This window comes from Danio aesculapii, chromosome 15 (genome assembly GCF_903798145.1).
Source record: "Danio aesculapii chromosome 15, fDanAes4.1, whole genome shotgun sequence".
NCBI classification, from domain to species: domain Eukaryota; kingdom Metazoa; phylum Chordata; class Actinopteri; order Cypriniformes; family Danionidae; genus Danio; species Danio aesculapii.
In genome coordinates this window covers 29,381,110-29,395,578 of record NC_079449.1, presented here as the reverse complement: position 1 = coordinate 29,395,578, position 14,469 = coordinate 29,381,110, and the positions used below count along the sequence as shown (strand labels likewise).

General features: G+C 31.5%; 1 protein-coding gene across 2 annotated transcripts in view; it reads right to left on the bottom strand.

Annotated features, from left to right (window-relative positions):
* The window catches only part of arhgap32a (Rho GTPase activating protein 32a), a 57,947-nt gene that overhangs the window by 12,319 nt on the left and 31,159 nt on the right, over window positions 1–14,469 (bottom strand). For both annotated transcript variants that reach the window (XM_056473830.1, XM_056473832.1), the window contains 8 exons: window positions 12,152–12,238; window positions 10,140–10,277; window positions 8,918–9,010; window positions 5,647–5,769; window positions 5,444–5,521; window positions 3,327–3,408; window positions 1,637–1,786; window positions 1,426–1,528 (listed from right to left, as the gene is read on the bottom strand). In XM_056473830.1, coding sequence (XP_056329805.1) covers window positions 1,426–1,528; window positions 1,637–1,786; window positions 3,327–3,408; window positions 5,444–5,521; window positions 5,647–5,769; window positions 8,918–9,010; window positions 10,140–10,277; window positions 12,152–12,238 — 854 coding nt within the window. The remainder of the gene's footprint in view (window positions 1–1,425; window positions 1,529–1,636; window positions 1,787–3,326; window positions 3,409–5,443; window positions 5,522–5,646; window positions 5,770–8,917; window positions 9,011–10,139; window positions 10,278–12,151; window positions 12,239–14,469) is intronic.

The window sequence follows — 14,469 nt, the reverse complement described above, 5'->3', positions numbered from 1 at the left end:
GTGTCTAAGAATTCTGACTTCAACTGTATTACCTTTTTACCCAACACATGATATAAATTATGTATTATTTTACTTCTGTAATATATAAAATGTATTGAATGTTAAATTGACAATACTATTTACACAAGTTATCAAGTTAAATGTTTTATTTTATTATTATTTTTTTTAATTAATTAAGGATTTAAAGGATTGGGACTGATTTCACTTTCACAATCCTTTAAATCCTTAATTTTCCATACTAATGACATTTAAATAAGTTCATCTCAGAATCCAGAGTTTAAAAAAATGCATTACCATTAAAAAAATTATATATATATATAGATAGATAGATAGATAGATAGATAGATAGATAGATAGATAGATAGATAGATAGATAGATAGACAGACAGACAGACAGACAGACAGACAGACAGACAGACAGACAGACAGACAGACAGATAATAACAAAAACCAAGTAGACACTTAAATTCAATAATATTACAAAAACAAAATAAGTCAAGAAATATTATTATATATATTATTATAAATATAATATTATAAAAATATAATAATATAATTTACAAAACAACAAATGTCATAATTTTAAAATAAAAATAGGAAACAAATAAAATCTCAAAACATTAACAATAACTAAAAAAATACTAAATATTAAATCTTCTTTCAGCAAATCAGTATAATAAAATGATTTCTAAAAAAAGTAATAATGTTTAATGCTGAAAATCCAGCTTTGCCATCACAAGAATAAATTACATTTTAAAATATATTTTAATAATAACAAAACAAATCAAAAATGCTATAAAAAAATACATGAATAATAAAGCCCTGAACAGCATAAGAGACTTTAAATTAGGGCTGAACAATATATCGTTTGAGCATCGATATTGAAATGTGTGTATCTGCAATAATCACATTGCAGGATTAGATTGTTTATTAAAGATTAAAAGATAAAGATATTATTACGTTATTTTATATTATTGAATAAGATTATTTATACAATGATGACCATGTTATTTTACATTTGATCGCATTTAAATTTTGCATCTGGATACTGTTAGTCTCCACAGGAACCCATAAAGCACCATTTATTCAGCTTTTATTTTTGCTAATTTAGCTTTTAAAAATGATTCGCTTTTCCAAATAGAGCTATTTAAATCATCTAGTGAATTTATATTCAAATCACAATAATAAATTTATTTATTTATATTTATATTTATATATATATATATATATATATATATATATATATATATATATATATATATATATATATATATATATATATATATATATATAGCACAACAAAACAAAATATCGCAATGTCAGATTTTTCCAATATCGTGCAGCCATATACTTTATTTAATGATAAAGTATAATGCATTAAGTGGTTATTATCTATTATTATTAATAATAATTCAAATTCTAGACCTCAGTTTCTGAATGTTGGAGGAGATTCCAGACAAGCGGTAAATCCCATCCACAACTCCGTGTCTCTCAATGAACTCAGTGCAGCTTCTGATGACTTGAGGAACTGTCGGAGCAACACGCATCACATTTGCATTTTACATACAAATTACACACAATTATACTATTCCATTTAAAGATTTAGACAAAATAAACATCCTCAGATTCCTCTCACCATCATGGCCTGAGTTCAGCAAATGTTCTCCAAGGTCACAGCCGAACACCCTTTCCTTCAGGATCCCTCGCTGTTTCAGCTTCTGCTTGGTGGGACGGGACTTCATGAACGTGCGCAGAAATGTGATCAGCTTGCCATGCTTCTTCAACACTGCGGAAGATTTAAATAACAAAGACTTCAAAATCACTGCGGCCAGCCAGTTTTGTAGAAAACAACATAAAACATGAATGCATGAATTACTGTATATATACGGGTGAAGTCAGAATTATTAGCCCCCCTAAATTATTAGCCCCCCTGTTTATTTTTTCAACGCATTTCTAAACATAATAGCTCATTTCTAACAACTGATTTATTTGATCTTTGCCTTGATGACAGTAAATAATATTTGACTATATATTTCAAGACACTTCTATACAGCTTAAAGTGACATTTAAAGGCTTAACTGGGTTAATTAGGTTAACAAGGAAGGTTAGGGTAATTAGGCAAGTTATTGTATAACAGTGTTTTTTTCTGTAGAATACTGAACAAATATATAGCTTAAAGGGGCTAATAATTTTGACCTTAAAATGGTTTTAAAAAAATTAAAAACTGCTTTTATTCTAGCTGAAATAAAACAAATAAGACTTTCTCCAGAAGAAAAAATATTATCAGACATACTGTGAAAATTTCCTTGCTCTGTTAAACATCATTTGGGAATTATTTAAAAGATAAAAGATAAAAAAAGTTTAATAATTCTCATTTCAAATGTACACATACTGTATATTTTTATGTGATAATATAATTATATAATTTTTTTACTAAAATTAAGTATATACTCCACTCAAAAATGCCAACTGACCCAGCCGAGGTTTGAACCAGTGACCTTCTTGCTGTGAGGCGACAGTGCTACCCACTGCACCACAAATTATTTTTATACTTAATTGTAGTAAAAAAATTATATAATTATATTATCACATAAAAATATACAGTATGTGTACATTTGAAATGAGAATTATTAAACTTTTTTATCTTTTATAAAAAATATAAAATACAGTTTTCAAATGTTACAATAACAGAATATATCATAGATCTTTCATCCTCCAAAACAAACTAAGTCCTTTAAAGAGATTTTTTAAAATAAATGCTGATTTGTAGCATTTTAAAGCAGGGATTCTCAACCGGTGGGCCACGGACCACTAGTGGGCCTCAGTGAACCTGCAGGTGGGCCGCGAGATAGCTTAAAATTAACTCAGTATTTTACCATAATTTTTGGATATTATTATTATTATGCTTCATTAAAATGATCGAAGTAATGCACTTTCTCATGTTCTCTGATTGATTACTTCAAACTCGGCACAAAAACAGCTTCTTGATCGTGTCTGCAACTAGTACACGCAAGTCTGTTTATTCACAAATTATGCATGAAGTGAAAGTGAAAGTCTCTCTTTGTGTGAACTATTTAATGAATCCACATAGTTGTCCAAATTAATGTCCTGCGAATGTTTTATAACGGACGCGCACCCATACAGGAGGATCTAGCGAGGCTCAATGGTGTTTCTGCCATAGAAGGTAAAAAAAACTTGGATATGAGCTTCAGACACGCTCACTGTTCCTGTCAGCGATCTCCGAGTAATATCCAGCTGCAAACTCAACCACCATCAGATCGCCATAAAAGCCAAAAGATACGAATATTTTGTGCAAAAGTGTCTACCTGGTTTGCCCAATGAGCTGGTCACGTTAGAGGGGATTTTCTCACTAATTAGTTCCACACATTCAGAAGGAAAAAATCCCACCTGTGAAGGAAAAGATAAAACACCTGAGAATCCCAAACATATTGAAACGCTTATATCTCACTTCATTTCGACAAGGGCAAAATGATGATAATTGCTCTCTTTGAACAGTCTGAAATCTCTTAGAGGCACATCAGTGAACAAGTCTGCAAATCCCTCAGTATATATAAAATGTACAATCTTGCTGTTGCACAATACGAAATCATTATTTGAAGCCTTGAGTATCAGTAGCAATTACTTTACAACACATTTTAGCACCACTAAGATTCCTCCCTTATCTGCTGTACAGTAAGTCACTTTAATGAGGCGATGCGTTGACACAGTTGTGGCATAAAAGCTGCAAAAACAAGTCTCAAATGTATGGTAAACTCATTCTAAAGGGATGACAGTTTACAACATGTAATCTCATTACAGTGGGGAATAAACCACAGCCCCATCACATATGCAAATATATGTCGTAGACTATATAGGTTGATTATTGTGAATATAATAAAATATACATGCAGTAAATTACATTATATTTAATAGAATAATATTTGACCTAAAACGAATTATAAAAGATAAAACCTAAAGTGAATATTGAAATCATGGAAAGCTTGGAAACCCAATCCACAATAAAATAAAATAAAATAAAAGACAATATATGTATATAATACAAATAAATAGATGCGTATTAATCAGTATTGGGGAAAGTTAGTTTTGAATGTAATCAACAGTTACTTTTTATGGTTACAGTTACTTTTTAATGGTAAGTAAAGTGTTATGTTACTTTTGAGTTACTTTTTATTACCTGACTGAGGTATGATCTCTTTCAGAAATTGTTTATTTTTTGTTCTTTTTTAATGGAGGAGTTCTGCAATTAACAACACACTGTATAACCTAAACCGACATTACATAAAAAAAAAAACACATAAAAAATAATATTTTAGGATAATTTTATCCTGACCGCAGAGCTTTACATGCCATATATACAGATTATTGAAAGTTTAAAGCAATGTGTTTGCTACTTTTGTAATATTTGTCTTAAGTAAAATCAATGTACATCGAGACTACTGTGACAAATTATTGTAAGTATTTTAATTTTAATTCAGCTATTTATTTTTTAAAAGCTAATTAATTAAATAAAAAGTAACTCACATTACATTTTTAAAAAGGTAACTCAAATATAATGACTTATTTTTGAAAAGCAAATTGTTACTGCACTCGTTACTTAGAAAATTAAGATTACGTAACTCGCGCTACTTGTAATGCGTTACCCACAACACTGGTATTAATATACACTAATATCCTTTATTCATTCTCTTTTTGGATTAGTCCCTTTATTAATCTGGGGTCACCACAGCGGAATGAACCACCAACTTATCCAGCATATGTTTTACGCAGCGGATGCCCATCTGGCCGCAACCACTAATATATAATGCAATAAATAATTACAATAATAATATGCCATATACAGTGATCAGCATATACTGTATATGAGTACACCCTTCACAAATCAATCTTTTAAATTAATATTTTTAATAGGATGCTAAACAATATTATATTCGTGCAAACACATTAGTTTAGTCTGTACTGAAGTAAAATTTAGAGCTAATCTAACAAAATGACTTACAATAATGGTCCAGCAATGTGTACACCCAAATTTATGTTAAGGAAAAATATTATCCAAAAAAAATAAAAAGGAAAAATCAAGAGAAACTAATAATATATTTTAAAAATTAGTTGAAATTTTGTAGTTTGTACTTTTTTTTTTGTAATATTCACTTGATTTTAAATGTATTATCTTTCTATTTCTAAATGTTTCATGACAAAAAATATTATTTTTTATAAATATATATTTTTAATAAATCTGTTTTATTCAGATCACAGCAAAATATATTACCTAAATTCACCAAGAAATGGATTAAAACTTTCATTTTCAAAACGGATAGTACTCATTAATGCTGAGCATTGTATGTATGTTTAATAAAACTAAAGTAAACTCAATTAAAATAAAACGACAAGTATAAAATAAAATAAAGCAGTATACTACACCCACCTGAAAACCATGTTTGCCCCTCCACCAGCCGGTGTCTTCTTTAGGAGGCATATCAATCACTGACACAATGTCTCCAACCTTTTAAAGACAGCAAATTAAACTTCATTAACTAAAAATCTAACCACTTCTACAAAACTATCAACTAAACCAACCATAACATGTAACACAATAATACTAATCATATTATAAAACAAACTAAATACCTCAAAAGAGAGTTCATCTGCTGCTTGGGCAATGTAGCGTTTTATTACGTGAGCCGCAGCAACAGCAGGAACATTAATAGAGGATTCATCATTAACCAGCAGGTGGTTTCCTTTGTTATCAATCTAAGAGAGCAAAAGAGAAACATAGCAAAACGTATAAACACAAGCATGTAATCCATAACCAGTAAACCATCACCTTATGTAGTGATTTCATTGTTCCTTCTACAATGACGCTGCACCTTTCGGGGGATTGTAAAATAAAAACTAAAAGCTGAGAAAAAGCAAAGTTGCGACTGAGCATGTCAGGACTCGTCTCTTATCCTTGTTAATGACTAACTACATCTACTGTATGAAAGTGGGTGTGCACATACACTGTGTGTTATTATAAGGTCTGAAACGGCATTGCGTTTTATGAGATATTATGAGCAATTTAGTGTTGTTACAGCAGAGGTGTGAGCTCTTTTGGAAAATATAGTGCCACGCTACATTAGCTGACAATCAATGCTGTATTTAGGAGGCACAATTTTGACAGAAAGCATTCAAGTGTAGTGCAGGTTAAAAAGCTGTAGAGGTCCTCAAATCCAAATCGAATCGATCGAAATCACTTCTGGAGCACAGTACAGGGTTACATGGGTGTAATTTACTCGGGGGACATATTATTTGCTATACATATTATTTGCTATACATATTATTTGATATATATATATATATATATATATATATATATATATATATATATATATATATATATATATATATATATATATATATATATATATATATATATACACACACACATACATATACACATACATATATACATACATACATATACATATACATACATACATACATACACATATACATACATACATACATACATACATACATACATACATATACATATATATACATATATATATACATATTTATTTATTTATTTATTTATTTATTTAGATCGTGTGCCATCATTGTTACTCTTTTTGTGATTATTCGGTTTCTGCCACTGTCCAGTATTGTTGTTGCAAGTATTTTCTAAAGCTTTTACCACACAAATATATAGTATTATCATGATATTGGTCTAAGCTGCAAAATAGATTACTTTAAAAGGTATAATAACCTAAAAAAACGTGTTGTAAAATAGTAAAGTGCATTGATTTATTTATACAGACGTGGACAAAACTGTTAGTACCCTTGAACTGAAAAAATTAAAACTTCATTGCCAGTCTTTTTTCTGATTATTAGGTTTCTGCCAGCATCAATTTTTCTTGTTGTGAGTATTTGCTGAAGCTTTTGCCACACAAATATATGGTATTATCATGATATTGACCTAAGTTGCAAAAGAGATTACTTTAAGAGGTATAATAACCCCCAAAAACTTGTAGTAAAGTGTATTGATTTGTTTATATAGATATGGACAAAATTGTTAGTACCCTTCCGTTGAAGAAAATAAAAACTACAGTGGTCAATAAAAAAGAAGCTTGGCCAGAGGAGAAATGGTCATGCTCAACTGAGCCTGCATGATCTCTCTCGAGGTTTTTTCTTCTTCACTTTCGTCAATTGGTGAAGTTTTGTTCCTTGCCACTGTCAATACTGGCTTGCTTGGTTTGAGACTTGTAGAGCTGTGCATCAATGGATTTGCTCTTCAGTGTGAACGTTCAGCAGTGAAAATTAACCCCCACTGAAGTGAACTACATTAAACTTTAACTCTGAAAACTGGACAGACAGAGTTTCAGTTTATTAGAACTTCTATATTACCACAACAGAACTTCTATATCGACACAATACTTTGTAAAAGCGCTATAGAAATAAATATGAAATGAATTGAACTGAAATAACTTGAAACTGAAAAAGTAATGGTTCATCAAAAATGATTGAAAATAGATGAATGGAAATCAGATATTGATTTCGAATTTTGTGATTCACCAGAAGCATTAATAAGGCAAACTAACGAAACTGGCCTGGACAATTTGAAGGGTACGAACAATTTTGTCCATGTCTGTATATTTTAGGAGTAAATAAATGTTTTAATTGAATTAAGTTGCAAAGAGATCATACAACAGATAACATTTTATAATACAGTATCACTAGTTAATGCATTTAAATCAACAACGAGAAATAGCCATATTATAATTATGTGTTAAAAATACGACAAATTTGATAAAATTCATTAAAGGAACTTTTTTTGTTACCACTTAATAAAATGATTATGACTTTTGGTTTAAATGCATTATTAGGCATTAACATCAGCTAAGAATCATACTGTAAATTCTTTTGAAGTTGCCATTACATTTACTTTAGTTAAATTAAATGATGTAAACAAATGGAGCCTTACTGTACAGAGTTAACAAACAAAGTGTCTATGAATAGTCTTTTTATAGTCGTAGGCCATATTGACATCTGAAAATGTTAATGTTTAAATGTTTGGTGCGGTGACGAACAACCATTGCTAATACAACGATGTGAATATTGTTAAAAAGTTCACTCTAAAAGTTTAAATAACAAACAATTATTCAGTATATTTTGAAGTCCACACGATATCAATAGTGCATGTTCATTTTCACAATATATTGACTTAATGATTATTATGCCTACTGAGTATCAGTAAAAGTGAAAACAGCCTCATCGTTCATACATTTGCAGAGCACAATAACCTCAGGTTCAGCCCTCATTACACATCATTCCATAGTAAAAAGTAGCCTAACTATGCGGTTTCTAGCATATTTCTTATGAAAAACAGTAACCTGAAGGTGTGTCGATGTGTTATATATAATCACATATATCATATCTAAGTACTTCATGTAAATGCTCCAAAAATACCTAATGAGCAGGTAACACCATTGTTGCACAGTCAGTGATGAAATGGCAAGCAGCAACAGTTGACTTTAATGTCAACATGAATGAGAAAAGGGAGATGTGCACCGATAGATTTAGTGTGTTAGCTTAGGTCATTTTTCTTTATAAGGTTAGTTCAACTTCATTATTTCCTGGATTTTAAATCACCATAGTCCCTGAATGAACATTTCCCCTTATGTTTTGCATTGTTTTGCTGTTTCTTGTTAATAAGACACTCAGTTAAAGTGATTTGGTCTGAAAAAAAAATACAATCATTTTGTTTTTATTTTAGACCTAAGGCCAAACCAAACCCAACCAGTGTCCGGGGCACAGGTCAAAATTTTAGACTCAAACCCATTCGGGTCTTGGGTTGAAACTCAGGTTTTGGGTTCCAGTTGGACACATGAAGGCTTCTAAGCATGTGAGATTTGTATACCTCCATCCATGTGAGTGCTGGTCCACAGTTGATCTTATTATCAGCGATGGCTGACAGACGGGAAATATATGCAGTAAGCATTTGGGAAAGTGTCTGTGGAGAAAGTACAGGGATCAAAAACAAAGAGACAAGTTTCAACACTCTCATCCTCCCCTTTGAGATATAAGCCCTTGATCCAACAAAACAGGTTCTGTTTAGGTGCCTAGTGAAAGGCCTCGCTGTCTGCTATCTACATAGGGAACCACCTTCTAATAGAAAATGTTAACTGAAATGAGCCTCAAAAGACTGCTTTGAGTGACTCTACATGGGGTGCAACATAAAGTGTGCACTACACAGCAAGTATGTGCAAGTTTGATGCTCTAAGACAGGGGTCACCAATCTCGGTCCTGGAGGGCCGGTGTCCCTGCAGAGTTTAGCTCCAACTTGCCTCAACACACCTGCCTGGATGTTTCAAATATACCTAATAAGACCTTGATTAGCTTGTTCAGGTGTGATTGATTAGAGTTGGAGCTAAAATCTGTAGGGCACCGGCCCTCCAGGAACAAGTTTGGTGACCCCTGCTCTAAGAGATATTCAAAAATGGCAGACATGTTTCCTTTAAAGGCTTTGTTTACACTAGATGCAATTTTATTGATTCAATCACAAGTGGATGATGCTAAATATATGTGAAAATTGGGTCTAAAAGATTTTGACCACTGTCAGAGGTAATCGAAAACATTTTTGATTAGACTGCTGATCAATGGTGTAGAATTTGATGTAGCTTTTCAAATAGGCACAAAAATAAACTAACCTTTGTCTACTGACAATCTTCTTGAACATTACATTTTTAAACAATGCTGTCTATAATCTAAAGTCTGTTTTCCATTATTAGTGTTTTGCATTCACACTGCATAAAATAATTCAGTGGCTTCATAAATATCATATTTAAAAAAACTATGCTACCTACAGTAAATAAAATCACAGAAACAGTGATCCAGAAAAATCAAAACACATCTCAAAAATCCAACAGATTATTTTTGACAATATTTTTTACGTTTAAAAGTGCAATCTTGAACTGGGGAGTTATTTTACCTTCACCTTTAACTTTTTATATTACATGAACATTTCTATTTCCACAGCACTTAATGCAAAGCATTTCAGCACTGTCTTCACCAAGGATTCATGCAGACAGTGCACTCAATTTTTAAAAGCCAACTATATATACACACATATATGAACTTACCTCAGTTTTGTCCTTCAGGCTGTCTATTCGGGGCAGTTCAGGAAGCTGAGAGAATCTTCTATCATAAATACAGAGGTGCAGGTGCTTGTCAAGGACACGAAACTCTTCATAAGAACGCCTCACTGTCCACTTACGACCCTACAACAAATGAATTTGGAGGGTGAATAAAAGAAAATAGATAAAAAAATAATAGATTAAAAATAGATTAAAATAATAATAGATTAATAATAGATTTTAAAATTGATAATTAATAGATTTTTAAATAGTTAAAAATATGCAGACCATTAAACTGCCAATCAAATCTAAATGATATTAAATCTATAAAGGTACAGTATTGTTTTTAAAAATCATTCTAAATTTAATGCAGACATCACCACCTTAACAATAACAACACAAGCAACAATGTATATCTTTTTTCAGCTAATTAACAATAAAATCAGTGACAGCCAATCAGATTCCATTTCAAGTGATAGATGACAAAACTGCAGGTGTGACTATATTAAAATAAATGATATTTTTAGCTGTGGTTTATGCAATTTTTGCTATAGATAGAGATATCTTTATAGCTGTTGTTCTTGCTGTGAACAAAAGATTTAAAGTTCTAAACCACAATTAATGTGGAATCCAACATTGTTGTTTTGACGCAAGTAAAAAAGTAAAATAAATGCAAAAACTTTAATCCAAGGATGCATTGAAGTGATTAAAGAGTAACAAAAATATTAGAACAACTGTATTCACAGCATGGACAACAATAATAAATGATAATAATGAATGTAATAATGAATGTAATTAAAACGATAATGTGACACTGGAGCAATGGTGCTGAAAATTCATATTTACATCACATGTATGTATTAAAATAGTAAACAGTTATTTTAAATGTTAATAATACATTACTTTTTTGGGTTTTACTGCATTCTCAATCAAACAATTGCAGCCTTGGTGAATCAGAGATTATGGAACCAAACTATACATAGTAGCATATATCAAATACAGTTATTTTATTCTTAGTTTTTTTTCTGAAAATAGAAGAATATTCTGCCCTTAGATATAAAAAAAATTAAAAAATAAATAAAAAAGTATGAACTATGAATATTTTATTTATTTTTTTATTATATATATATATATATATATATATATATATATATATATATATATATATATATATATATTTATTTTTTTTTTTCTGTGCAATTTACATCAAAATGTAAATACAAGTGAGTTACTGTATAAACACTCTCAGACGAAAAGTTATGATATCTGTGACCTGACCTTTTCTAAAAGTACTAAGCCTACTATTTTAGTATTAGTGCGTGCATTTTACATACTATTACCACACTAATACTCATCCTTAAATGTAGGAATACATTTTGAAAAAGTGCCACCCCTGAAATAGCTTTTGCACCTATTTTTCAGAAAGCATGACTTTGGTCTCAATGGTAGTCTATAGAAGAAAGTATGATCTCTCTTTTGGCAGATGCATTTCTGTTGTGCCATGGTACTGTCATAACATGCAGTGTTTATAGAGGCTAAATTCAGCAGCTTAGATGTAGATTTCATATAACTAGAAAACAATGAGATCTGCTGGTAAGAGCTGGTTCAGAAACCACAGAGAGGGACTTTTCTGATTCCTTTCTGTTCTTCACCAGCACAAAAAAATGAAAAATACATACATATGTATATATACATACATATACGTAAGAGTATTTACATTCACAGCTTTGTCTTCATCTTGGTCTCAAAATCCTCTTTGAAAAATCCCATCTTTCCTAAACCCGGACACATTCCATGAAACAGATAAATTGCTGTGCAAAGTCTTGCGGTTGGCCTGCTGTTTGATCTGAAGCTCTTAAAGGTCTTTTTATAACTTCACCATTTCTCCAAGCATGGCAGCGGGCTTAGCTTTCGCTCTGTTGCCATAACAAATCAGTGATCCAGAGATGATATTTTTTTCTCCTCTGTAACAAAGAGGTTCTGGATTTTCAGATATTTTCCCAGTGAAGCATGCTTACCTGGCAACAGATCTGGATCAGATACACCGACTCCTTTGAGTCCAGGCCATTGTTTGTGAGGTCGTTCTGTTCATCAGTTAAAGACAGCTATGGAGAGACACAAAGAGACATTAAGAGCTCTCTAAATACTCTAATATATAAACATATATATACAATCAATGAGAGACTATGAACATTTAGATAATGGAAAACATGTTCCTAATGAAGTGATTATAAATCCCACATCACAATAATCCTGTGTGGAACAACAAGTTAGAAATGGCAAGACTGTACAGAATTGTATTATTAAGTAATCAAAACATCAATAAAAAAAAATACATATTTGACCAATTACCAAATACTGTGACAACATGTGAAACTCTCCACTAAAGGTCATGAGCTCCTGAGAGAGAATGAGAGAGATGAATTGCAGTGGCTCAAACATGACAATGGATTTTTAAAGTCTAAACAACAGGCTCCGATGAGGACAGAGAAGAAAAGTCATCTGCATACAGACATGACAGAGGGAAAATAAAGGGGACTACAAGCAAACCGCTCCTCAAAAGTGTCTGAATCTTTCTCGATTTTAGAAAGTCAAACACGTCATGGAACATTTAAAGGTGCCATATAATGGAAATCTGGATAATAAGAGTTCAGTACATGGTGACATACCGCAAGTCTCAAACACCACTGTTTCCTTGTTCTCTTGTAAATTCAAAGACTGTAAAATTCTTGTAAAAACTATGCCAATCGGAACAAAACAGAAACTCTGACGATCCACATGGGATCATTAATATTCACGTTACAGGAAGCGTTTGATCGGTTTCCAAATGAGATTACAACAATGATATTTTGCCCTTATTTTTAAGTTCATCTATGCTTGGGTTATATTTACTATGTATGTGGGACTCTTATTTAAAAACTGTCTTGTGAAGCAGGCAGCTTTGCACAACCATGGAGTGTTTACAGCTAGTCAGGATGCAAAATGCGTAATATACGGATTATAAATGTATTCAGCACCACCCTGAAGAGGCATAACATTTTTGTTAGTTTAACATGTATATTGTGAAATGTGTCACATATTAATGTTTGTGAAGCAAAAAAAGAATGCAGACTGCTGAATATCTGTGTTTAATGCACATCTAGGGTTGTAAATTGACATTTAAAACTGCTCCTGTAGTAGAATATCTTTTACTTATACATCAGAGACTAATTTACCATATTCTATCAATGCATTCTATGGCACCTTTAAGTCTACAAGAAATATAATTTTTGTATAACTGAAAACAATTTAATGTCACTTTTTGCACATTTGTCACAAATGTCCATTGGGTGAAGATAAAAAAATAGTAAACCTTTCCCTAAACCTAATCAACAGTGTTACATAAACAACTGCATAATAAATATGCATGTGACACAGAAACAGTGCCATTTTAGTTACAGTAGTTTACTAGATTTTTGAACTATACAGCATATTTACCAGGTTAGCTACTGAGCAAGTTTACTACATTGGAAAAGCCAGGCATTTGGATATTGATAAGTGATGCAAGCATTAAAATGTATTTGTTTACAATCTAAAAACACTGTATTGTGCAAGAAACAACACAACAGAGAGTTCTAAATGATTAATTGATAATATCTTTGAGTAATCAAAATCTGAGCAAAAGAGAGTTTGCTTGTGTTTCACAGCCTGTATTCTTCTCAATGCAAAACTGAAGCAAATTGTTTACTGCATAATTTAGTAGTTCTGAAAAAAGTTTTGAAAAAATATTGGTACTAGAGACAAATTTTTCAGTGAACTTGGATTTTCATTTCCAAAGCACAGCAGTTTCAATGCAACTATCCAAGTTATTCTTCAGACGCGTCCTCAAAAGTCTTCTATAAAACAATCACAGCATCGACTTGTCTCTACAAATGAGATTCTGAGTCCCAAGCCCAAAAGCTAAAGTAAACTAGGGGTTTCGATATGCAAATAAAGCATCCAGTCAGACAATCTCCTGTCTTTGTAGTGTCTGTGGTAATTTACTTCTCTGCATCATCACAGTAATGCATCATTCAGCACCAGCCTCCAACATCAAAGACAAGAACTGCTTTCTTTAATTGACAGAAGATGCCAATCCAACACTGAGCCACTTCAAAAGTGCATTAAACAAATGAAAGCATTGATTATTTATAGATCAAACTAAATGAACTAACACATCGGTTCAGGAAAGTAAACAAACTGCAGGATAAGCACTCGATTTACAGTAAATCTGTCACCATCTTGCATCATCTTGTTGTCACTTTAGTAATATGACCAAATTTGTTTGGTAGCTCCCAAAAAACAGCAGAATTAAATC